The following is a 26,051-nucleotide window of genomic DNA, read 5'->3' as shown; positions in this document are numbered from 1 at the left end:
GGTTTGGGCACCTTGGCTTGACTCATCTGGGCCATCCCAGCATCTGAAGAGGAGGTTGTATTTTTCTTGTAGATGGCCTTGATAGGTGTCTTCGGAGTTTAGGCTCCATCTTTTTTTCATGAACCCACCCTATGAAATGAATGGCCGTGGTAGATTTTGCATAACTGTAGACGGTGCACTGAACCATATTTCCATATTACCCTTAATTCTGAGCCTTTTTCCAATCGCTTCAAGTGGGGCACAGCGCAATGGTGATTGGGCCCATATCAGACCACCAGGTTGACTATGGAAGCTAGCATTAGAACTCTTCTCCTCTGGTTTCCTGTTCAACAACTTAATATGCCAAAGTAGTTAATCTCCAGGTCGGTGATTAAGCATAGGTAGAATTAAAAAACAATGACTGTGTGGTATTCACCTGTGACCTGGAGGGGAAAGTAATTCCAAAATAGTCACCTTTTGTACTAGCTCAACCACCTTCCTGCACCACCCCGCCCTGTGACCTGGAGGGAAAGTAATGCCAAAATAGTCACCTTTTGTACTAGCTCACCCACCTTCCGGCACCACCCCGACCTGTTCCTCTGACTTTATCTAATTTTACTATGAGACTGACAAGCTGACAATGACTCTCTACCAGGCAATGTGTAACCTGATGCAATTGCAGTGCCATCAGAGTTGCCAAGCCCAGAGTATTAAGACAATTCAGAGAACTGTGGTCTGCTCAATGTAAAGATTTCAGAGACGTGACCTCTTCCCTGCATTTGCCTCCTCGCACCTGATTTCCAGGGCAAAGACTATCCAATTGGACCACATCACTGTTCACAAAGCCTTCCTTACACGTGGCTCCCCGTTACATATTCAAAAATCCAAGCGCCAAATTAGTGTGCTTGTCATCTATACATTTCCTGCACTTCCTGAAACATTGCAAGATTGCTTTGCCGTTTCTGTAATTTCTTCTTTTTCTTCAAATACCTCCTTCAACACATCCAAGACCTCAACGAACTCTTGGGCTTGTATGATGAGACCAAGACTTCCACAGTATTGGAAATTTTCCTCAGACTACATTTCCACTTTCTCTGTATTACTGAAACTTGGATCTTACCTCATAATTCAAGTGTTGCAGCCTCTCTTACTTCTCCCTGACTTCTTTTGACCATGTTCCTAGAACCAGTGGCCGTGGAGGCGGCATTAGCATACTCTATCGCTCCGCTTACTCTTCTGTCGCTTCAACGATGGACATTCCTGTCTACACTTCTTTCGAGTGCATCTATAAGATTTTCACTGTCCCTCACGCTGTTTCTTTTCTTGACATTTATTGTCCACCTGGCCCTCATGCGTCATTCTGTGAGGATATTTGCCATCTTCTCTGTCATATCCTTCCCAGTCCAACTCCCCTTATTCTACTTGGTGACTTTAGTCTTCACTGTTCTTCTATTCATTCTGCTTCTTTTTCTTTCTATTCTTGACTCATTTATTATCTCCACTTTGTACTGCTTATACTCACATTTCTGGTTCTTCTTTCCATTTAAAGTTTACTAGCTTTACCAATGTACCTATCAGATCATTCGTTACTCTGTTTTACTCCTTCCACCTAGCTCTCACTTTCCCTCTACCCCTTCCCCTCAACGTTTTTTCTCAGGGTGACCTATGCAACTTTAACTCCTCTCTTTATCTTGATACTTGTACTAATTCCCTTCCTTCTCTCATGCACTTTAGTTCTCTTTCTGCTGAGGGAGCCTCCTCTACGCTTTCATCAACTCTTTCTACAAGTCTTGAGCAGCTATATCCTATTTCCACTTTTCAGCCTACTCGTAAAATTGTCCAACCGTGGCTTTCTTCTCATTCCAGTTCAATGCAGTTGCTTCTTTGCCGCTTGGAAAGATGCTGGCTTAAAAATGTTTCCCCATCTAACCACTCAGCATACCTCTCTTACCACACTCTGTACGACAACTGTTTAAACTCTGCCAAATCCTCATACTTTTCTGATCTTCTTTATACTCACTCTGCCCATCCTAGGCATCTTTTTCAAACTTTAACTCAGCTTATTTCCCCTCCCTTAATCCCTCTATTCTACACTCTCCGCCTCTGACTTTGCTCTTCTGTTCTTCCAAAGTCTACTCTCTACTTCAGGACATTGTAAACTCATCCTCTTTAAATACTGTATTTTCTCCTCCTTCTGATTCTTTGACCTTCTTTTCTGACTTTGCTCCTGTTTTTACTCTGATGTGTCACTTCTGTTGGCCAAGGTTCTTCCCACTGCTGCTCCTATGGATCCTATTCCATTTGTTCTTATTCATAAAATCTATCCTTCTCTTATTCCATTTCTTGTCTCTTTCTTCAATATCTGTCTTTCTACCTCAGGCTTTCCTCTAGCTTTTAAACACGTAACTATCATTCCCATTCTAAAAAAACCCCTCAGCTAATCCTCTTATTGTTTCTAATTTCCATCCTATTTCACTCTTACCCTATGTTTCTAAGCTTCTAGAGCACTTAGTTTATTCAGGCTTCTTCATTAGTCAATGATCTATCTATCCTTCCACACTTTCAATCGGGGTGTCGTCCCCGTCACTCAACTGAAACTGCTTTTACCTGTGTGCTTAATTCTCTTCTTTCAGCTCGCTACTCTAAACACTCCTCTTTTCTTATTCTTCTTGATCTATCTGCAGCTTTCAACACCACTGATCACTCTTTGCTTCTGGAAATTCTCTTCTCATTCGGTTTTAGGGGATCTGTTCTTTCTTGGTTCTCTTATCTGTCTAATAGAACTTTTTCTGTCTACTGGAGTGGGGTGGTGAGACCGCCTCACCTTTCTCCCTTGAACACAGTGTAAGAGGATTCAATTCAGCACTACAGCCAAGTTAACGCCTAGTCTAGAATACTGAATGAAAACCCTTATTGATATATCTTTAGGTCCAGTTCATGCGTCCTGGATGACTACCCTTGTATAACACCCCTCTCTTGGAATCCCCCTGACCCCACTGAGCCAAGAAGTAGTTCTGTTTTGCAAGTTTAAAAGGTTTATTTGATGATTTAAACAATAGATAGATATATGACACTTTATAATATATTAATAATTGAATAGCACACTTAATCTGATATGATAAAGATTGACAACAGAGAATCTGGCACTAGCACACTTCTTTATAATTACTAAGGAGTTGAGATGAAATGGATAAGGAAGCACACTGGTAATTAGGAACAAAAGTATAATGTGGTAGAGGATGCTTTATGTAAGCTCAGGTGGATGCAATATTCAATGAATGCAGTACAGAAAATACTCAATATGATTTCAACCAAACAATGTAATCACTTTTCTCTGGCAATCCACTCCCCCCCTCTTTATGCAATGCAAGGGAATGGGAGGAAAGCACACAGTTCTCAGAAATGCAATCAATGTAATCAGTTCAATCCAGCAAGCTTAGACAACAGAAAACAGATAGGAGATTTGAAAACACAGGCCCAAATGCTTTGATATGTGCTAGCAATGGATGAGAAATATGCTAAACGCTTTTAATTCCCTTACAGAGGTTCAGGGTGAGTGGTATCTAGTTAATATTAGTCCAGGCTCACACTAGCAATGATGCAGGGATAGTTAGCAGGTTAAACGAATTTCTGGCCAATGGAAAGCAAACAGCCGCAGTTTTTACATGTGAAGAAATTGCAAATCGCGGTAAAATTCGCGGATGCGCCGAGCGCTATTACAAAGGAACCGCAAGGACTATCTCTACCGTTTTGGGGTCCTAGAAAAGCCTGGGATCTCAGCTTCCAAAGTTATTGCAAGTCTCTAGCCCAAACGGTTGCGGAGATATGAGTAATTTAGTAAAGGTCGTTTTTGGTTTTGTAAATTTTAAACGCACACTTTTTCAAAATGACAAGTGACAAATTTTTGCAGCTAGAATGACAGGTGACAGCTAGGAGGCAGTTCTACTTAGGTTAAATAGATTGAATTAGATGAATTTAAACTAAGAGATGTGTTCTGAGTTTTGCTAAGTACTCACAAGAGATTTTGAACAGGAAAGCGACTTGGTCACGGACTTCAGTCTGGTCAGGTCTTTCCGGGTTCTGCTCACAGCGCCTGGCCTCTGGAACTGCTCACAGGGGTCTGGTCTCTGCTAGGCACCGGTTCTTTGGGTCTCTCTGCTCTGGATAGATTGAAGTCTCTAGTTTGGCTTTCTGGAGGTTGATGGAGGTAAGTATGGATTTTTCCGGCAGAGCGTCCCGCTGCAAATGGATTTGGAAAGTCCCTATCTGTCCTGTCTGTCTGCTTTTATGTGTTTAGAATGTGGGTGTGTTCTAGCATCACTGACCCTACCTCTCTCTCAGCTTCTAATTGGTCAAACTTCCATTCCTCCGCTTGATTGGCAAACTGAACTGTGAGTCAGATTGATGTCATTTTACAGCCTGCAGAAAGTCCACTCCTCCTGTCAACTTACACACAAATCTAGATTTGAAACAAATACATATTTGCAGAGGTACATATTGTTTTAAAATCATATGCACCCATCATGCATTACAGGAGGTATCCCCTGTTCAAACTCTGCTCTTCCTGGGAGCTTGCATTCAGAACTGGCACATATTTCACTTTTTAACTGCTTTTTCAATTTCCGACATGGACCCAACTTTACATACATGTGTGCAGGGGGTAGGGACATTAACTGATGAAGTTTCAGATTTTTAACATGCACACATTTAGAGTAATATCCACTTTTCCGCTAAAACCCCCCTGAACATACCACCGGTTCCTACCACGTCTTAAACTGTGGGCAGAAAAATCACAAGAATTATGGTATCATCTATAAAATTTTCACATGTCCGCTCTATGAGTTATTCATCTTTTTAAAGTTATGTTCTGGCTCCAAAGGGGTGTGGTTTACCCTCAGCACAAGGTTGAATTTCTGGTTCTTTCCAGTTCTGCCAAGCCAGCTTGCTCTCACAGGCAGTGCTCCTCCCAGCTTCTCCAGGAGGAAGCCACTTTTTACGACGTCTGTAATAAAAAACCTTTGCCTGAGTGGAGAGGGCTTTGTTCACCCTCTTGCAGAGCACAGATAATTCAATTATCAGATAGATGGCATATCCTTAGCCTGGGCAGCAAAAGGAAGGTTGGCCTGGGAACACAGTGGTGACTCAAGTTTCACTGCTGATGGGATCCGTTGCTAGGCAAAATCAAGTTCCTTAAGCCAGACCTTCAGCTAACTTTTTGTTGCTTTTAAAATAACTTGTAATTTTACACATGCAGCTAGAATGCTGATTCTAAGTGCAAAACTATGACATTTCAACAGTTACAAAGGCATGTGACACCAAACATAGGTCACTCATTTAATTTAACATTTTCGATTTTGGTGGTTTTAAATCCAGTTGTAGTTAGGCTTAAGCTGCTGACTCCATAGCATTTTTGTTATAAGCATTGTTTTTGGGCTCTTCATTTCCCAGATTTTGTAGGCACACAAAACTCCATTCTGCCAAATGTCTGCTGGTGTTCAGTGAATATTTTGCACATGTTGCAAGGTTTGAAATAGGCATTTTGCTTGCCTTCAGAAAGACACACAGAGTGGTTTTAAAACGCCGGCTTTTGGATAGTGGTGAGTACTGGTACTGCACCCATTTTTGGGATTTAAGAAATGAATTCCCCACAATTGTAGGTTGCATTTGGCAATCAGCATTGCCATTCCCAATGGTTTCAGACTACTGTGCGGGTAGTCCAATGGTGGTTTTAAAGCGCTTTGAAGCTAACCGGCGCTACTGTTTTTCCTTTGGCAACCCATTTCCCTCATGGCAACCCGGCCTTTCATTCTCGCACTGGTGGGTGGCAAGTGAGGCAACCATTTTGGTGGGCGCACAAACTGCGCAGCTTTCCTGGATTTCAGCGCACATGTGGGTTTTCCGCCATCTTGAATTTCCTAAGCCCACAGCACCAAATGTTGTAGCAGGATAGCTTAAACGTGGGTCAGGACACCCAACAACAGTGTTCACCAATGGTCAGTCTTGGGTCCTTTCCTTTTTTTCATTATATACTGCACTACTTGCTCCTGTCACCGCATCTTTTGGACTCTCTCATCACCTTTACCATGATGACTCGCAACTCGTTCTATCCTTTTCATCTTTTACTCCGGAAAAACACCATACCCTTACATCTTGTCTGTCTGCCATGAAATCTTGGATGGCGTCTCACTTTCTCACTTTAAATGCCGGGAAGACTGAGGTCTTAATTCTTATCTCTTCTCTTACTTTTTCCCGGCTCTATTATTATTCTGTTAGACTATTTGGCCTTCCATTATCTCGTCTTGCTCCTTTTGAAATCTATTTACCATTTTTCAGTTTGGGTTGCTGTTCACTCTCCTATCGTGACTCTTACAGTCTCACTTGGTTGGCTACCTTTCCATTCTTAAATTAAATTTCATTTCCTCTGCTTAGTCTTTAAATCTCTTTATGGTTTAGCCCCTGATCATCTTGCTGCACTTGTGTCTTTTTATACTCCTTCTCGCTCCCTTCGTTCTTCCTCCCTCTTTAGGCTGAACGGTCCTCCCCCTCCCTGTGCTCAGTCCCGCTTTTGGTCTTTTCAGCTTCTTGCTCCCCTGCATTGGAACACTCTCCCTCTCTCCCTTCGGTCTATCTCTGTTTACTCGCTTTTTTGGGTCTCTTTGAAAAGTCACCTCTTCATCGTCCCCGATTGTTAGCTCTCAGCATTGTTGTTGTCTGACCATTATAATGATCATTTTTGATGTATCATTTTAATTTTAACTGTGTGCAGCGCTTTGGATTAAGGTGCTTTATATATACAATTAAAATAGAAGACTTCATCCTTCCTTTTCTTGGCACCACGTGTCCACTGTTTTAATGCTTGTTAGTGTATGTTTGCCCACATCAAATTTCCTTAATAAGCCATTGTGACCCACAGATATGCACTTAGACTGAGAAGGCTGTATAATGAGTTATAGAACGTGCCGCAAGGTCATGTAAATGGCAGAGATGCACTATACAAATCCCGCTTAAGCAAAATTATTCATGAAAGCACGCACAGAGCTGTACAATATGGTCAATTTAATACCATTGCATATTTCCCATCATTGTGTGATGCTTGGTAACCTATTTTAATTGGGCAGTAACATAATAAATATATTAGAACATTGCTAAGACTGGAAGGCTGGTATGTTGATTAAACAATGTTATTGACGTTTGTCATAGGTGATAGACCTTCGTATCTTGGCTGCTCCTCTTGCACTGGGAGCTCAAGAGGTATTTCCAAGGTTACACAGTTTACATGTCTGCCGAAATTGGCAGTACCGCCACATTGGCTAAATGCCTAAATTAAGCTGTGCCTAAAGAAGGGACCTCACCTTGAGTGCTGCTGATGCATTTGCTAGATTAGCCTGCACAGATCCTTTATGGACTGGGGCACCTACATTCATTTGCTATAGTGGAATAAGCTTTTACTCGGGGGGGGGGGGGGGGGTAAAGGGAGTTTTGAAACATTGTACCCATTGATTTTCTCACACCTTGCCTGTCTTCATTTATTAAAGACTCAGTTCAGCTGCTGGGGATTTCCTGGCACAGCCAATCATTATTCCAGTCTTGGCCGTACGCAACAGAAGATGGTCAAGGCGAGTGAGCATCGCCATTAAAATAAAATGAATCTGTATTGTCTGTCTCCAGTTTGGTTTTAAATAGCACCAATGATTTAATTTCTTATGTATTAAAAACCACTTAAATTGGAAATGGAAAAAAGTCTTGATAGTTGTGCTGGGAGCGGTAGACCATGCTGGGCAGTGAAGGTGCCAGTGTCAGGCACCCACCCCCGAAAGTGACCCTCAGAATTCTCTGGGTCATTTTTGGGGCGTTTCTCACCCTGAATAATAACTCCTGCTCTTTACTGTGCTTGGCAAAGGCAAACACTGTTTATCAAGTGCTGTACAAAAAAAGTTATAATTATGCATTTTCACGACCAAGTGTTAAACAGTGGCAAGTTGAAATAACCGAGTAATGCCCCCAGAATGTCATTTCATAAGTCTCCTCTTTGGATTCCAGATCTAGGTGGATTTTCAGGGACCAATCGGTGAAGGGAAGATGAAGGACGACATCCCAACCTACCTTCAAAAGGACGCAGCAGATTTTAGTAAGAACCGCAAACTTTCATTTTTAACTCTGTCTTGGGATACATGTAGGGGGACATTGTGTGAAGCTTGGAAGGTCCACTGTCATTCCCGAAGGTGCTAGTAGGACCAGTGTGTGGGCTGCTCCTCATTGAGAATTTTGGATGGAAGTGTTCTGAGCTGTGCAGTGCGACACTCTATCCACCCTCTTAAATATCAAAGAATGGAAATGTGAAGCGCATGTGGGTGCCGGGGCGTTGGAATATTGTAAAAAGAAAAGGCGTCTAGAGCACCTGGCCCAGATCAATAGGCTAATGCGGTTTTAAAAAAGAACCCTATAGGATGGGCAATGATTATAGAGCAACTATTTAGACTCATGGTATAATCCCTGAGAGAGGGCACCGATCAATCCTAGTGCTGATATTTAAAAAGGAACAAAGAATTTCCAGAACATTACTGATTGCTCGCCATGGTTGATACGCTAGTTGAATAAACAACAAATTCAGGTGTGGTATGAATACAATGGGGAATCTGTCGAATTCATCTTAATTGATTTGCACAACTATTAGCAACACAACTGAAACACTCGATCTGCTGTATAGATTACTGCAGAGCCTTTGACACTGTCAACATGTAAACATTCTGGCTAAAATTACAGAAATGGGCACTAGATCAAACAATACTTTATTTCCTTAAGGCTATTTATTCAAATACCACTGCACACGTGAGAATTAACTCTGACGGCCAACTAGGTGATACAATCGATACAAACTATGGTTTAATACCAGGATGCACTCTGGCACCCATATTGTGTAATATTTATGTATCAGATTTAGATATGGCATTAAAGAACTAAACCTATTGGAACTCACCCTATCACATGGCTATCTTATGCGGATGCTACTGCCATCTGGGGAGGCACTCCAATAGGGTTACAACACAGCATGTCTGCGTTGCATGAGAATTCCAAGGATAATTAATTAACTATTAATTCCTTAAAGAACAAGATCATGGTGATCAATGGGGGTGAAAAATAAGGAGCAGTATAAAAGGTGTGTACGGAAACTCGATGAAACCCTGATAGAAATTGTGATAACATACATATATTTAGGAATAACAATATATGATGCTTTCAACAGTAAATTAGTGGCGGAGGATATTGGGAATAAAACCGTCAAAAAATGTAATACCATAAAATCACTAATCTCCCACAGTCTGAAGACCTGGTTAAATATAGAGGCTAGTTTAGCACCAAGTATATTCTATGGGCTTGATCTTTCTAGATGAAGGATTGGAATGGATAAAAGTCCTTGAAGGAAAACTTTGGCAATATCCGCTACAACCCCTATAGAAGCCATAAGTAGTGAATTGGGCCTGACAACTATTCGTACCTGTCGTAAAGTATGTTAGAGTATTTATTTAGTACAGCAACGCAAAGATAGAGCTAAGGAAAACCCGCTAACCCCACTCTAAAACCTCAACCTTTCACATACACCCCATACAGAAACTCACACAACCACATCTCTGCACAGCAATACGCACATACTTCAGCACACTGCAACAACAGACTAACAACACATAATCCCTCACAACAGCACATGAGAAGTCGCACCGACCCGAACGCTACACTTATGCTCATTGAGCAGTGCAAACAGAACTAAAGCTGCCAACAGGAAATCCCAACTCTCATTTTCTTTTTCCCAATACACCCTACTTATCCCCCACTTCATCCTTTTTATTTTCTCCACACCCTCGTTTTCACAAGCACCAGAGCACCTGGGGACTTCTCGGTGGCCCCGGTGAGGAAGAACAGTCCATAAAACAAGGTAATATCTATAACTGCTTCAACCAAATTTTAAATTTGGTATATACTACAGAAACAACTACAAATTGGCTAGTAGACATTAATAACATTCATGAAGAAATAGTTGGTACCTAGCCAACCCTGTAACTATGGTTTGGACATGATAGAAATGAAAAAGAAAGCAGACATTTGGGACGGAATTAATAATATTAGGTACTTCGCAAAAAAGACCACTTTTTGCCAATACAGCACACAAGGCATCCCAATGAAAGTTCCTTTTAAGTATCTATACAAAATACGCATTTCCGAGGGTCATAGGTTTATCACAAAATTTGATTGTAACAATTACCCACATTAGAACGACATGGCGCCTTGGCTAAAAATTCCCTATACAAAGTGAATATGTCGCATATGTGAATGTGAGATTGAGACTATACAGCATTTATGATCATGTCCTAAATTAAATGGGATTCATAACCATGGATATGATACAATTGTGAATACAATGAGAATATGTTGCATATGTGAATGTGAGATTGAGTCTATACAGCATTTATGATGATATCCTAAATTAGATTGGATTCATAACGACGGATATGATAAAATTGTGAATAATCTGCTGAGTATACAGACAGATCAATTCTGGACACAGGTCTATTCAGGAGAAAACATGAAGCTTAATTATGCTTTGACTACATTGGGGAGACAATTGAGGAAAATAATTAGAGCATGATATAATGATGAAAATTAAGGACATTTATTTTTAACTGTATGTTGGTGAATTATTCTTATGTTTGTCAATGTATTACATGAATTGTATTTATAATATTTCCGTTTTACCAGTTGGGTTAATGGTATTTTTACCAATAAAACCTAATCCAAATTTTGTTTTCTTCATTTGCGACCATGCTTAATGGCCTGCCCAGTATCTGACGGCGCGATTGAGTCTTGTAGCGGTCCAGATCAGAAGGCATTGGTTTTCCTGATAGAGGGTTGTACTGTTGCACGTCTAGATGTGAATAATGTATGTGACTGGCTTCAGTGCACCGTGTAAGCTTTAGTTACAGAAGGGACCAGGATATTGAGTTACACCAATGTAGTGTTGATATTACAACTCTTGCTGCGGGGAAGCGCTTTTAACTGGACTAATGGCACCAGCCATTTTGCAACCTAGAGTGAGGTTTACGTGGATAGATGAGAGACAGTAAATGTAATACTTTGTTAATCTTCGTTTCCGTTTATAATGATCTTTCATAACATGCCAAATCTATCTGAAAAAAACACGGGTCACATTCTATATGAGTGTGTATTAGTCGCCTTAAAATATTATAAGAAGCTTAGTTGGGAGGAATGGCATGCAGCACAAAGCAGTGAATCATCCCAGGGAAATTAGTCACTGTTTAAAATTAATTCTTGTTTTACTTATACTGTGCATTCTGGCATATTAAAAAAAACCACGCAGGGTTTCCCTTTTCATTATGCTTTTTTTGGGGCTTCAATTAGTGTGACCTGGACCGTAGTCGATCTGGTATTGTATTCTTGGCTCTTTAAGCACTGATGCCTAATGAGGCCTTCACCTGCTTAATTAGGCATTTGGGGTTTAAGATTGGCCATACACCATAACACCACGGGTGCGTTTAAAGAGCACACTTTGACCTCACAGAGGCTTCTTGCTGCTAATGGATATTTTTAAAAACGTGGTACTCGATATATTTCTCTTGTGTTTATTTTCTCACTAATGCAATCGGAATGTTTTTGTATACATTTATTTTTCATTGAATCAGTTATGAAACTCAAATCTATTTTTCCCCAAATGTAGGTTTGTGTTGATTCAAGGCAGACGATAATGGCAAACATGATTTCTCATTGTTTGTTTCTTCGGTCATCAGGCCGCATCAGTCAAGGGGTTCATCTCCATCTCAAAACGGTCACGTGGTCTGTCGTAATTTACACAAACTTCCAATTCTAGGATCTGGCATCTACAATGATGGGAAGTACACACAGGGCATCCTCCTTTCCTCATCCCCATGTGCCCGGGGTGTGCAACCTCTGGCTCTGAAGAGGGCTTGGGCTACAACTCCCACCTACCCTAATCAGACTAGTCAATCATGAGAGATCACGGGAGTCACAGTCCGAGGCAGCTGAGAAACACAAGTTGCAGACCCCTTTATAGTGAGTTACAGTTTAACACATAAGGCAAGAGTTGAAGCTCTTGGAATCGGGGGCAATGCTGAACCCGTTATCAACCCAGTTTTGAACAAAGGTGTTAATTTAGGACACATGATTAAAACAGGTCAGTTTCAGTACGATTATTAGGGGAGGAGTGGGATGTACACATCAGAGTACAAGGTGTGTCCTTCAATTAGTTTGTTCGGAGCAGACAGCACTGGCGAGGAAAGTTGTCCAGACTTTTCTGCGGAAGTCCCTGTTTCCACATTTCAGGCGTCTCTATTAATAAATCCACCTGAAAGCACCAGTCACCAAATTCGTCCAAGTAAATGGTGCCATGCAATTCCAGCAATTTACAAACGGAAATCTGCAAATAGCAGTGGCATAATCTACACTCCTGCCCTATATCAGAGGGCGGTTACCTGGTCACCCTCTGATCTCGGGCCCATGTCACCTCCCCCGCCATTACACACCTGCACTGCCTCCCTGGCAACCCCCGCACTTGGGGACTGTTTTTTGTATCCCTACAGTCCCCCACCAGCATTTGACACCTGATGTCTGCACTTAGCCTTGCATTCACCACTAGCTGGCCCTACTTCTCATATTGTTTTATTTATTCGATTTTCCCATGTACTGCACTGTCCTCACCCCCTGCACTTGCGCGATCTGAATGACACTTGGCCTAGTAGGTTCATTGTCCCTGTCTTCCCTCTGTTCCCCCTCCCTTGCTGCATCGCGCCTTGAAACACTTGTGTATAGGTGCGTTATAAATGCCATATCATATCGTATACATGTGCTGCTCGTCCACAATGTAGATTCTGTAGACACAATTGAGCGCAACCATGTCAGCCTCATCCTAATAGAGAATTGGCTTAATGTCGCCTCACAAACTATCATGGACTATAGAGTTAGCATTATATATCTAATAGACCAGGTTGCAATTCCCTCGTGTGCACATTTTCATTTGTGTACTCTATCTTTAAATGAATGCCCAGAGAAAAATCAATCTCTCACTACTAAGTGCGTGTACTCAATCCTCCTCTCCCAAGACCAAACAAACGGTTGATTGATAGCATTTCTGCTCAATTGGTCAGCTCTGCCGATAGCATTTTAGAGGACCCCATCTCCCACAGGGTGAAACCTCGATGCCATTATTACCCAGCTATCAACCGCAATTGCACTGAGAATGCTATAATTAGGAGGTGGAAGAAACCAACCTCAGAAATACGAGGCTTACCATTCACAGTGAGAAAAATAAGTAATATCCACACCAGAAAGGCTCATGCCAAAATTAATACAACAAGCAAAGTAGTTCTTTGAAAAGGTGGGAAATGATTTTCAAGAATTTGCCGAATACTTGTCATCTTGCAGGACATGTATGGCCCCCTTCCATGGTAGGTAGGGAACAACCAATGTTGGTGCAAGTTGCTTGCAACATGGATTAGGCCAGCTCCATGTACAGACTGACTCCTTCCTGACCACGATCCAACACTCTTTCCATCCCATAAGCTACTGCTTAGCCTTCTTTTTGCTGAATTCCTGCTGCAGAGTGCTAAACATGCACTATAAATATAGTAACAGAAATGAATTCCCTTTCCTTTCATCTGAGGCCCGCAGGCAAATCATCTGCATACACTGCATACAGCTACCTAGCCGGCCCAAGGCCAACCAGCCCAGGTAACATCAGCACACCTGTCCTGGGCCCGGCTGCCTTAATCACATTGGGCCTCATTACGACCCTGGCGGAAAGGGGTTTGCGGCAGCGTTAGCTGCGCCAACCCCTTTCCGCCAATTACGAGTTCCCTTTCCGCCATGGCGGTTTTTACACCTGCTTTTAGCAGGTGTAAAAAACCATGGCGGTAAGGGAACTTGGTGTTAATTACGCCACCGTAATTTACGGTGGCGTAATTAACGCCTTCCCCACTCCCATTATGCCCTATGGGGCAAAAATGGGAATGGGGAAGGGTAAATGGGGATTGGGGATTTACCGCCCCGCCAAGGTCGGAATGGGGCGGTAAATCCCCTTACCGCCATGGCGTAAACGTAGTTTGCGCCATGGCGGTAAAGTCACGGCCCTGGCGGTAACTTACCGCCAGGGTCGTAATGAGGCCCATTGACTCCTAATTCCCGATAGCCTGAATAAGGTGGCTAAGCAGTCTTCTGAAATAAACTCGTGCTGAGAACTCTCACCACCAAAAAGGATGTCATTATCACATTTGTGAGAAAGAATATTGAAAGCAGCAAACTACGTGTGATTCTTGAGCAACAAGGTTGTTTTTCGTTCAACCAAAGTTGCTGACACCGACCTTCACATAATGGACACAGCTGAGCCATGCCTACTCTTAGGTCTGGTGGGTCTTCTGCATTTGATACTGTATTACACCCCTTAACATCATGAAGTCGTGAACGGAAGATAATGGCCAAGTCCTCAAATGATTATTTGTCTCCGAAGGAACCTCGGCCGAATACTTAAACATGAAATACTCTGTATCAACCCCATGAAAGATGCTTAATGGAGTCCCCAAGAATAGGGCCAATTTGTCATGCTCTTAGTCATCTATAGTTCACTTTACAGAATGAGCTTAAGCTATTGGGTTAGACATATTCCTGAAGGCAAAAGATACCCAGCTGTCAAGGCAAAAGGCAGATATGACATTACTGATCGTCACTGAAAAAACATGGTTAAAGGGGCGATATGGTTACATGTAAAACCGAAAAAACTCAAATTCGGCAGTTAAGGTAAGCTAAGCAACCATAACTCGCGCCACCACTGCGCACTGCTAAGACTAACACCCAGGACATCAAAGATGACATCACAAATGACATTGATGACACCACATGTCTGGGACACTTGTTTTTGTTTACTGATAACGATTAGGCTACTTCTTTGTTTTTACTGACAGTGAGAATTTCCAAAGTTTAGAAGGTGCTATATATCTACACATTAACCTATAATCTTTTATATATTCATAAAGTACTTTCCTTAGAGTTTGGTCTCCGCTCATGTTGCACATACATGGAGCAATAAGTAGGCCTCAAACACACAATTCATTTTTATACATGAAGATAAACTTTAATGTTATTAATATTTTCTGGTGATGCTGTTTCTTTCTGTCTTCCTTACTTTAGTTTCCCTGTATGTGCCTCTGATGTGTATGCATTGTGGGTCTTCATATGTATTGTTTGTACTAGCACAAGTGTGTAGTAAGTCTTGAATTGTTAGCTATTTATTACATGTTTAACTTCTGTCTTGCATGCTGCAGCTATTGCCTATGTTTATGTATGATTAGGTTCCTGTATTAACAACAGCACTCCAATATAATTTTTTGTTTAGATGAGTACATTCTTTAATAGATTGAGTAGTTCATGATGGGTCTCCCGATCAACCCAGACATCTTGTTACCAATATTATAAACGCATCCCCTTGTAGAGACTTCATCAAAATTAATTTCATATGTGATATCAATGAAATTTGTGATGTCATCTTTGATTTGCTGGGTGTTAGTCATAGCAGTGCATGGTGTTAGCGCGAGTTGTGGTTGCTTATCTTACCATAACTGGCGATGAGGTTTTTCGGTTTTACTTTTCAACATAACATCCCACGTTTTTTCAGTTTTCATGGGTTTTTACCAGTGCATGCTAATTTCCTACAACTTACTAACATCATGCTAACTTCAATATAGCTTTTTTGTCCAATTTAGAAAGTTTTGCCATACAAGTCTGCCATTTCCCACCTTTTAGCATCATTTTTAACACTTTATACACTTTTTGCAACTTTTCCCACAGTCTTTGCACCAGTCTACTTCCGTCAACGTCTGACTTCATTGCATACTTTCTGACAGTCTCACGTGACGAAGCACGTCATGATGACGTGTCCACAAAATGCGTCTGCACTTTGCGATCGGGTATGTGAGTTGTGGACCTTTTTCGGAACTGCACTTTCTGCTGATCTAGCAACTATCAAGCTCAAAATGTACCCCTGCACAGCTCCTACACTTATTCTTCCAAGTATGTGCTCTGTACTAGATTGTTAATGGATAATGAGTAAGAATATTAGCAAAACTATATATTTTAAAAATAGCATCAGCTATTGCCATCCAACCTCCCCAAGAGCCACCACCAGCTGGAGGACCTACACAACAAAATAAGTGCAGTTCTTCCAAAGACAATGAAGAGGACCAAAAAGTTGAGGTAGAGGAAGTGCCTACCTCTATCACCCAGAGATAATCATGGGTGTGGCAGTTCTTTACCACTATTGGGAATGTACCCAAGGCTAAAGCTGCCAAAGTAAAATGCAACATTGTACCCGGTCGCATACTCCTATGGAACCACCTTCATGCACCGCCACACCCAATCCAACTACTGCAATGCTCTCAGAAAGGTTGCTCCTTTCTTAGCAAGTAGTAGGCCGTCTTCCTCCACCTCATCTTCCTCAACTAATACTGTAACCACACAGCCTACTTCTTCTCGACACAATATTCCACCAGCTACAGTGCAAGTAATAAAAGAGGTTGTTGATCCACATCTTTCGAAGACAACAGTCCTATTACAACACGCCATTCTGAAGGGGGGAGCAATTACAAAGTGCTTTTGAAGCTGTAATCAAGGAGAATGAGAAGCACTGACCCCTACCTTAGATGTAACACATGCGCAACATCATCCCCTGTCCACCTACCCCTCCATATTAGTGCTTGGTGCCTCTTCCCTCATTTCCCACCCCACCTTACTTTCTAACCTCTTCTGCAAAAAACGAAAATAAAAAAAACATCCAAAAACAACAAAAGACATATTCCTTTAGGAACCACCTTTCAGAGTTAAAAAATAGAACTAAAAGAAATAATCTTATTGACTCCATCTACTTTACATTTCTCAGTAAAGTACATGGACTCAATAAGATTTTCCAACATTTCCATTAGTATTTTGTTACGCTAATGGGAATAGCGTGGAACTCCTCCCCCGTTCCAGGGACTGGAACAGGAGATAATGGTCACGTGCTGTGGACTGGAATATCGAGACCACATACCAGGACGATCTCAGTTCTTGGAGGGTATTCAAGACTGTACTATGAAATGGACGAAAGAAAGACTTTCCCCGCAAGAGAGCAGCCTGCAGGACAATAAGAACACCTGACAGGCCAGGGGCTTCAGTGAAAAGGCAGGTGCAACAGCAGAGCTAGGAAAAAGAATACAATGGATATAATGAATATCACGTTGGAGAAGAACTGCACTTTCCAGCCTCACCACCCTGAGTTACCCCCACTCCTACCTGTTGCTCTGTGTAGTTAAACCGGAAACCTACTTTCTGATCCATCAAGCAGCCGGCGGCTGAACAGTTGTTGTGGGGGAGACACCAAGAAGAACCAAGTCCCAAAGGAAGCACCTAACACAGAGAACCCTGACACGTACTGCACGAGGTCGCTGCTTAGGGGTGATGCTAGAGTCTCTGGGGACCAAAGATGACAGGTTTTCAGCACAGGATCCTAGAGGTAAGTCCAAGGAGGTATCCAGCAAAATATCCTATTTTTGGCCTGTAGTGAAAAGCAGCAGTGCGTCCAACAGGCGGGGCAGGCGCGAAACAGCAAAGCGTCCAAAAAAGAACCCAAAGCAAACCACAGTAGAAAATCCAATTGGTAGCTTAAGGCGAGGTGTAGCAGAGTGTCCGTTAGCTAACCAAAGGTGAATAGACCAGGCAGCAGCTGCCATGCATGTAAGGAGCGTGCGAGAGGGAAGGGTGAAAAACTGAGGAGCAGTTGCAATGTAAGTAGGCAGCATGCGAGAGGGAAGCAACCGCGGGAGAAAAAAAGGTAACACGCTGAGTGAAGGGGTGATGCACCGGACATAGAATGGGAGAAGCCAGATGTATAGTCTGAGTTTGTTGCCGAGGAGACCGGGGAACCAGGAAGGCAATTCTACGGGTTAGGAGTTGGGTACAGAAAGGGACAAAAATGTAAGCCACATCCGGGTAACAGTCCAGAAGTCAACTAGCCGGGAGATCAATGGAACGAAGATATCACTGGAATGCAAAAAGCCGAGCCAGAACAAAGCAACGGTTAAGGAGCGTGGTGTCCTTGCCGTGGCTATAGTAAATAGACATCTTTCGGATGACATGGAAGGCACGTCAGCTAGGTTCCACATGACTGGGAAGCCCTGGGTTTGATGGGAATCATAGTCCCTTTCAACCCACGGCAAAACCGGTGCTGTGAAAGGCACCAGGGCAGCTTCCATGAGCCATGGGGATGGCCCTGGGAGCCATGATGGAAACCCCGGGGCATGTCAATAACAGCCCGGCAGCCCAAGTTATCAGCCCAAGCAAACCAAGGGCGGATAATAAGGGCTCTGGACCATTGTCCCCTGTTCCAGCCCCTGCAACAGGGGATGAAGACCATTAGCACCCCGGTTTGCCAAAGCGGTAACGTGGGGTGCTAAAAAGATTTTCTTTTCCACAGCAGGATGTGCGTGGCGTCTCGCTGTAGGAAGGAATATACTTTTCCAAGATGGCCACTATGGAAAGGGAAGACGTGGCTCCATGCAAAGCTCCTCTTCCCTTTCCATGGCAGCCTACAGAAGGCGAAGAGAGAACCCTATAACAATATTGAGCTTCCACACACCAACTGCCATGTAACAATCTTTTCCATCTACATTTCCCTTACTTATCCCAGAAAATTGTACACAATGCTCCTTTAAATGCATATATGCATTATGCAGTGAGAGAAGTGCATAAATCGAAGGGGCAGTATGGATGGGCAATTGCTCATGAGAACCCAGGAGGGAAATGCCAAGGTGAGATGCCACTGGATAACTACTGGAGTAGAGGAGTCCCAAGGGTGGGATGCTTCTTAACCATAACATCCCATAACAAACCTTTTTCTGTCAATTTAATAGATACATGTTTCATTGTTACATCACTGCATATAAGTTATTAGTAATTCCTTTTTTCACATATATTAAAGAACTATAAAGCTCCTTTTAAGAAACTTATTTTGTGCAACACATACTTTTGTCTGTTATCAGCAGTGCATGCTTCGGATGGAAATCATTGTTCAATTGCATACAGCACAAGGCTCCACCATGACCCCAGCTGAACCAAACCACCCCTATTATTCACTACACCTACCCTGTATTCTAGTTCAGTGTCCGCTATACCCTAATGACTAATGGCCAGTGCCCATGGCTTGCAACCATGGCCAGTCTCCAAATCCATTGCTGGTCCCTTGTGGTCATGCCATGAACCGAACCATCTAACCACTGCCCATAGCCACAGGTCATACCTCAATCACCAAACGTATATCACTATTTTTTTGTACCTACATTATGACACTCAGGGGCCGATTCATGGAACAAACGTGCGCCGAAAATCTAGGCGCAAGCAGGCGCAAGCGGAAAAAAACAGGCGCACACGCACGCGTGCGATTCATGGAAGTCCCTGCGCGTGTTCACCGCGGGATGTGCCCCAAACCCGTGCATGGCGCACAAGTGACTGCAACATCGCGAAAGGCGTGCGCGACGCGCACAGTGAAAGCGCACAACCTCAGCGCACACACCAGAAAGTGGGCGGGACATGGGGCGTAACGCGCGGAATGGGGAACAACACGCGAAAATAAGGGCGTAACTGGGGATGTACTGCACGGAAGCAGAGGGAACGCCCACACGCACTCGAACCACACGTATTCATGGAATGAAATAGGGCAAAGCCACGCACAGCCAAAGCCACGCACAAGCTGAAACACGGCCGCCACACCAAGGCAGGCGGTAGAGTCCCAGCGCATCAAAAAAGTGGCGCCGCGGGAAGTTTAATACGCGATTGAGCGGGGTACGTGTATTCCGGGGGTGCGCGGGAAGTTACACACGCGATTGAGCGGGGTACGTGTATTCCGGGGGTGCGCGGGAAGTTACACACGCGATTGAGCGAGGTACGTGTATTCCGGGGGTGCGCGGGAAGTTACACACGCGATTGAGCGGGGTACGTGTATTTCGGGGGTGCGCGGGAAGTTACACACGCGATTTGGCCGGGTACGTGGATTTCAGGGGTGCGCGGGAAGTTCCACACGCGATTTGGCCGGGTACGTGGATTTCAGGGGTGCGCGGGAAGTTCCACACGCGATTGAGCGGGGTACGTGTATTCCGGGAGTGCGCGGGAAGTTACACACGCGATTGAGCGAGGTACGTGTATTCCGGGGGTGCGCGGGAAGTTACACACGCGATTGAGCGGGGTACGTGTATTTCGGGGGTGCGCGGGAAGTCAAATATGCGATTGAGTGGGGTACGTGTATTTCGGGGGTGCGCGGGAAGTTACACACGCGATTTGGCCGGGTACGTGGATTTCAGGGGTGCGCGGGAAGTTCCACACGCGATTGAGCGGGGTACGTGTATTCCGGGAGTGCGCGGGAAGTTACACACGCGATTGAGCGAGGTATGTGTATTCCTGGGGTGCGCGGGAAGTTACACACGCGTTTGAGCGGGGTACGTGTATTTCAGGGGTGCGCGGGAAGTCAAATATGCGATTGAGCGAGGTACGTGTATTCCGGGGGTGCGCGGGAAGTTACACACGCGAATGAGCGGGGTACGTGTATTTCGGGGGTGCGCGGGAAGTTCCACACGCGATTTGGCCGGGTACGTGGATTTCAGGGGTGCGCGGGAAGTTCCACGCGCGATTTGGCCGGGTACGTGGATTTCAGGGGTGCGCGGGAAGTTCCACACGCGATTGAGCGGGGTAAGTGTATTTCGGGGGTGCGCGGGAAGTCAAATATGCGATTGAGCGGGGTACGTGTATTTCGGGGGTGCGCGGGAAGTTACACAGGCGATATTATCAGGGTATGTGTATTACAGGGGTGCGCGGGGAGCAGCACACGTGAATTGCACGTGTGGGTCCTCCCAGGTGTACCCTCTACACCCTCCACGGCCCCTGCAGGTGGCTGACACCACAGGGGCCTACCCAGCACATGTCCTGCAGGCACCCCATCCACCTTGGCCATGCCCACCAGCCAACCCACATATCAACTAGCACTACTGCCCACCAACGCATGTCCCCTTGCACCCCCAGCCACCAGGGGCAGCCTCCACCAGGCCCCCACCCATGTCTCCCACCACCCCCACCCCCCAGCACTGTGGGGCACCTGCCAGCAGGCCCCCACCCATGTCCAACCCATGTCTCCCAGCACCCCCACCCCCCAGCAGTACAGGGGCAGCCTCCACCAGGCCCCCACCCATGTCTCCCACCACCCCCACCCCCCAGTCACCAGGGGCAGCCTCCACCAGGCCCCCACCCATGTCTCCCACCACCCCCACCCCCCAGCAGTGCAGGGGAAGCCTCCACCAGGCCCCCACCCATGTCTCCCACCACCCCCACCCCCCAGCAGTGCAGGGGCAGCCTCCACCAGGCCCCCACCCATGTCTCCCACCACCCCCACCCCCCAGTCACCAGGGGCAGCCTCCAGCAGGCCCCCACCCATGTCTCCCACCACCCCCACCCCCCAGCAGTGCAGGGGCAGCCTCCACCAGGCCCCCACCCATGTCTCCCAGCACCCCCACCCCCCAGCAGTGCAGGGGCAGCCTCCACCAGGCCCCCACCCATGTCTCCCACCACCCCCACCCCCCAGCACTGTGGGGCACCTGCCAGCAGGCCCCCACCCATGTCCAACGCATGTCTCCCACCACCCCCACCCCCCAGCACTGTGGGGCACCTGCCAGCAGGCCCCCACCCATGTCCAACCCATGTCTCCCAGCACCCCCACCCCCCAGCAGTGCAGGGGCAGCCTCCACCAGGCCCCCACCCATGTCTCCCACCACCCCCACCCCCCAGTCACCAGGGGCAGCCTCCACCAGGCCCCCACCCATGTCTCCCAGCACCCCCACCCCCCCAGTCACCAGGGGCAGCCTCCACAAGGCCCCCACCCATGTCCAACTCATGTCTCCCACCACCCCCACCCCCCAGCACTGTGGGGCACCCTCCACCAGGCCCCCACCCATGTCTCCCACCACCCCCACCCCCCCAGTCACCAGGGGCAGCCTCCACAAGGCCCCCACCCATGTCCAACTCATGTCTCCCACCACCCCCAGCACTGTGGGGCACCCTCCACCAGGCCCCCACCCATGTCTCCCACCACCCCCACCCCCCCAGTCACCAGGGGCAGCCTCCACAAGGCCCCCACCCATGTCCAACTCATGTCTCCCAGCACCCCCACCCCCCAGCACTGTGGGGCACCTGCCAGCAGGCCCTCACCCATGTCCAACTCATGTCTCCCAGCACCCCCACCGCCCAGCACTGTGGGGCACCTGCCACCAGGCCCCCACCCATGTCTCCCACCACCCCCACCCCCCAGCACTGTGGGGCACCTGCCAGCAGGCCCCACCCATGTCCAACCCATGTCTCCCAGCACCCCCACCCCCCAGCAGTGCAGGGGCAGCCTCCACCAGGCCCCCACCCATGTCTCCCAGCACCCCCACCCCCACCAGTGCAGGGGCAGCCTCCACCAGGCCCCCACCCATGTCTCCCACCACCCCCACCCCCCAGCACTGTGGGGCACCTGCCAGCAGGCCCCCACCCATGTCCAACCCATGTCTCCCAGCACCCCCACCCCCCAGCAGTGCAGGGGCAGCCTCCACCAGGCCCCCACCCATGTCTCCCACCACCCCCACCCCCCAGCACTGTGGGGCACCTGCCAGCAGGCCCCCACCCATGTCCAACCCATTTCCCCCAGCACCCCCACCCCCCAGCAGTGCAGGGGCAGCCTCCACCAGGCCCCCACCCATGTCTCCCACTACCCCCACCCCCCAGCAGTGCAGGGGCAGCCTCCACCAGGCCCCCACCCATGTCCAACTCATGTTCCCCACCCAACATGTCATCACAATCCAGAACCCTGGTCTCTATGGTCAGCCCCCAAATGCAAAACACCCACCCGAGTATTGCATCCACCCACTCATAATTTGCAATTACATCACAGAACACCAATTGCAAGTTCCGAAACAAACACATGTCCCTCACATACACCCAATGGGTGTCAGTGAATCTCAAAACACATAACATGAAATGCATGAAAACAATGAGATACCACACATTGAAGTTCAACAAAAAAATAATGTATTAAAGGAAACATGAATAGAATCAAAAATGAAGAAACAGAAATGTGAATGTAAAAAAATGAAAAGAAGCATGTCCGTTCAAAATTAAAAAAAAATGAATATTGAAATCCAAAGTAATGTTGTACAAAGTCAATGTCCACAAAACAAAATCCAATGGGAAATAAAAATAAAAGCCATTGATGGAGAATGTTAAAAAAGAAAGTATGTACAAGTCTACAACTATGTACAATGCAAGAAGCCAGGGTCCATTATCCCAACAAAATAAAGGAAACCTATCTAACTACACTAACTAATAAAAAAAATATATACAAAAATGTGGCCAATGTCCAAAAGGTCCAAATGAAATAAAAACAAAAATGAAACCGAACACTACCTACATAACTATGTACAAGGGCAGCGGGCTAGTTCCACGGCTCACTTCTGGATGTGCCGGGCCAGGGCATCATCGAACTCCTCCTCAATGTCCCGGAGGCGGTCCTCCTCCATGGCCCCGAGGGTCCGCAGGGCCGTCGACGTGTCCACCTCCAAACCCCTGCTGATTGCCTCGAGGCACTCGGCCCGCCTCAGGGCCCTCTGCATGGAGTTCTCCGCCCTGACCATTGAGAGCCGTGCCTCTTCCGCCCGCTGCCGCTCCGCATCTATGGCGTGGCCCAACCGCTGCCACACGGAAGACACTTTTTGTCCTGGGTCCTCCTGCCCTCCGGCCGATGCCTGCCCCTCCGATGTCGAAGGCCCCGAGCCTTCATGGCTCCCACCATGGTGCTGCTGTGCCTCTGCCCCTGCACTGCCTCCTGCTGCCTGCACATCCTCCGCCGGCTGGGGTGCAGTCGTTGACGTGGCCACCCCTGCTGGACGTCCGACTCCCGACTGTGTCAGGGATGCCTCCTCCACCAGCCTGGCCGCACCGTCAGAGGCAGCTCCACAGGGCACCCAGGTGACTGATGGGTGGGAAGATGGCACAGAGTACGACTGGCGCGTAGGGGGTCCAGCTGAGGAGGGGGTCGTGGCAAGCCCCATCAGACGGAGGAATCCGGCCTGGGTGACCTGTCCCAGCAGGCTGACGTGGTCAACGAGCCATTCGAGATGACGTGCAGTCTCTTCATGAAAAGACTGCAGGTCACCTCGCATGCCCCGTTGACGCAACGCCACACCAGCCAGGACAGGCTCAACCCGGGCCTGGATAGCCACGTCCGCAGGCAGAGGAAGGCCAGTTGACGTCAGCTCATCCCCTGCCTGAAAACTGGTCTGGACATAGGCATCCCTGCTGGTGCAAGATGATGCAGGGACAGGATCAGGGACAGGATTGCACACAGGCACCTCCGCGGCGGCCTGTGCTGCCTCCTGTCCCTGGTCCTGCACTGCACCAGTGGGATCCCCACCCCCAGACCCCATCTCTGGTGCTTGCACGGCCTCCTCCTCCACCAAACCCCCCACCAACCTGGATGACTCTGTGCCATCTTCCCCCGTTGGGCCCTGTGGGGTCCCAGCTGCCCCTTCTGCTGCCGAGGAGTCCAACTGCAACCTCCGCCTCTTGGACCTCCCCCCGGCAGCTGCGGCCTGGGACGCGGCACCGGACTCCTCACTCCCCGACGAGATGACAACATGGGAGGGGAGCCGGGCCTTGCGTCTCCGGCTGGCGGTGGGATCCCCGCTGCTGTGCTCCACAGCACCTTCTCCGCCCTCTTCATCAGTTGACGCTGCAGACAGGGAGAAACAAAACACACGCATCAGGGCAATGTACAATGGACACATACACACATGACAGTTGTACATGAGTGGCATTGGCAAACCTCAGACATGTCATCACGATCCCCAACACACATGTCATTACAACTCGCACACACGAGCCATACCACAGCCATATCGCAACTGCCAACACCATCCATACACATACAACAGCATGAGCAGCCAAAGGTGAGCCAGACATCACATGCAACACAGGAAGTGCACCACACATGGACACACAACACCACACTTGCATGCATGTGTACACCTCTGCCAAGTGTCGCAGTGTTCAGATGGGCATCCATGTCACAACTGCCAATCAGGCTTCCACATCCGGCTGTCACATGCATCCATGTTGCATCACTGTTGCACCCTTGTCAAATACACGCACATGCACATGTACACAGCGCTGATACATGCAGCTGAAAACAACATACATGCGTGACATCACGGACATGTCTACTCACATACACATACATACAAACTTGTGTGCCCACACAACTGCATTTGGCATGCAAGCCCACACACACAGGCACCATCCATGTCTCACACATTACAGCCCTCGCATGTGTCAGCCCCACGGCCCTGTACACCCGCACCCATACTCGACCCCATACAAACAGATGTGCAACCTGCACACTACTGAACAATCACCACACGCACTGCTCACAATCAGGATGCATGTACACTCACCGCTCGACTCCAGACGGGTCTGCCTCTCAAGGACCTGGACGTGGAGCGCTGGGGATATGTGTTCCAGGACCCTCATCTGTTCCTCCGACAAGTGGCCCTGGCGCCCCTTGGCATCCGCAGCCTTCAAGAGGCGCCGGGCCTTGTTCAGGGTCCTGGAACTGAAGTCCTCCCAGCGCTTCTTGACATGTTGGAAGTCGCGGACTGCCACCCTCTCCGCGTTGATGGCAGTCACGATGTCAGTCCAGATCCGAGTCCTTCCTTCCTTGTCGGCGCGGGAACTTCCGAAGAGGGCATCATACTGCCCCAGGACTTGCTCCACCAGGACACCAACTTCGGTGGCACTGAAGCTGGTGCCCCTCTGCCACTCTGGCCGGGGGTTGTCAGTGGTCACAGATGGAGTTTGCCCCGACATGACAACCCCAGAGGCAGGAGTGGGTGGGCAACTGGGTCCTGGGGCTGGGCTGTGGAGCGATGGAATCCCAGTCGGGAGTCTTTGGT

At 47.0% G+C, this 26,051-nt stretch overlaps 1 protein-coding gene across 1 annotated transcript in view; it reads left to right on the top strand.

The window, feature by feature from the left end:
* Positions 1 to 26,051, top strand: part of LOC138569863 (ATP-dependent translocase ABCB1-like) — a 217,194-nt gene that overhangs the window by 22,127 nt on the left and 169,016 nt on the right. Inside the window, exon 2 of the mRNA XM_069648247.1 lies at positions 8,020 to 8,107. Within this exon, the coding sequence (XP_069504348.1) occupies positions 8,059 to 8,107 (49 nt within the window). The 5' untranslated portion in view covers positions 8,020 to 8,058. The remainder of the gene's footprint in view (positions 1 to 8,019; positions 8,108 to 26,051) is intronic.

This window comes from Ambystoma mexicanum, chromosome 2q, assembly GCF_040938575.1.
Source record: "Ambystoma mexicanum isolate Mex_15411 chromosome 2q, UKY_AmexF1_1, whole genome shotgun sequence".
NCBI classification, from domain to species: domain Eukaryota; kingdom Metazoa; phylum Chordata; class Amphibia; order Caudata; family Ambystomatidae; genus Ambystoma; species Ambystoma mexicanum.
This window is presented reverse-complemented; position numbering and strand designations above follow the sequence as displayed.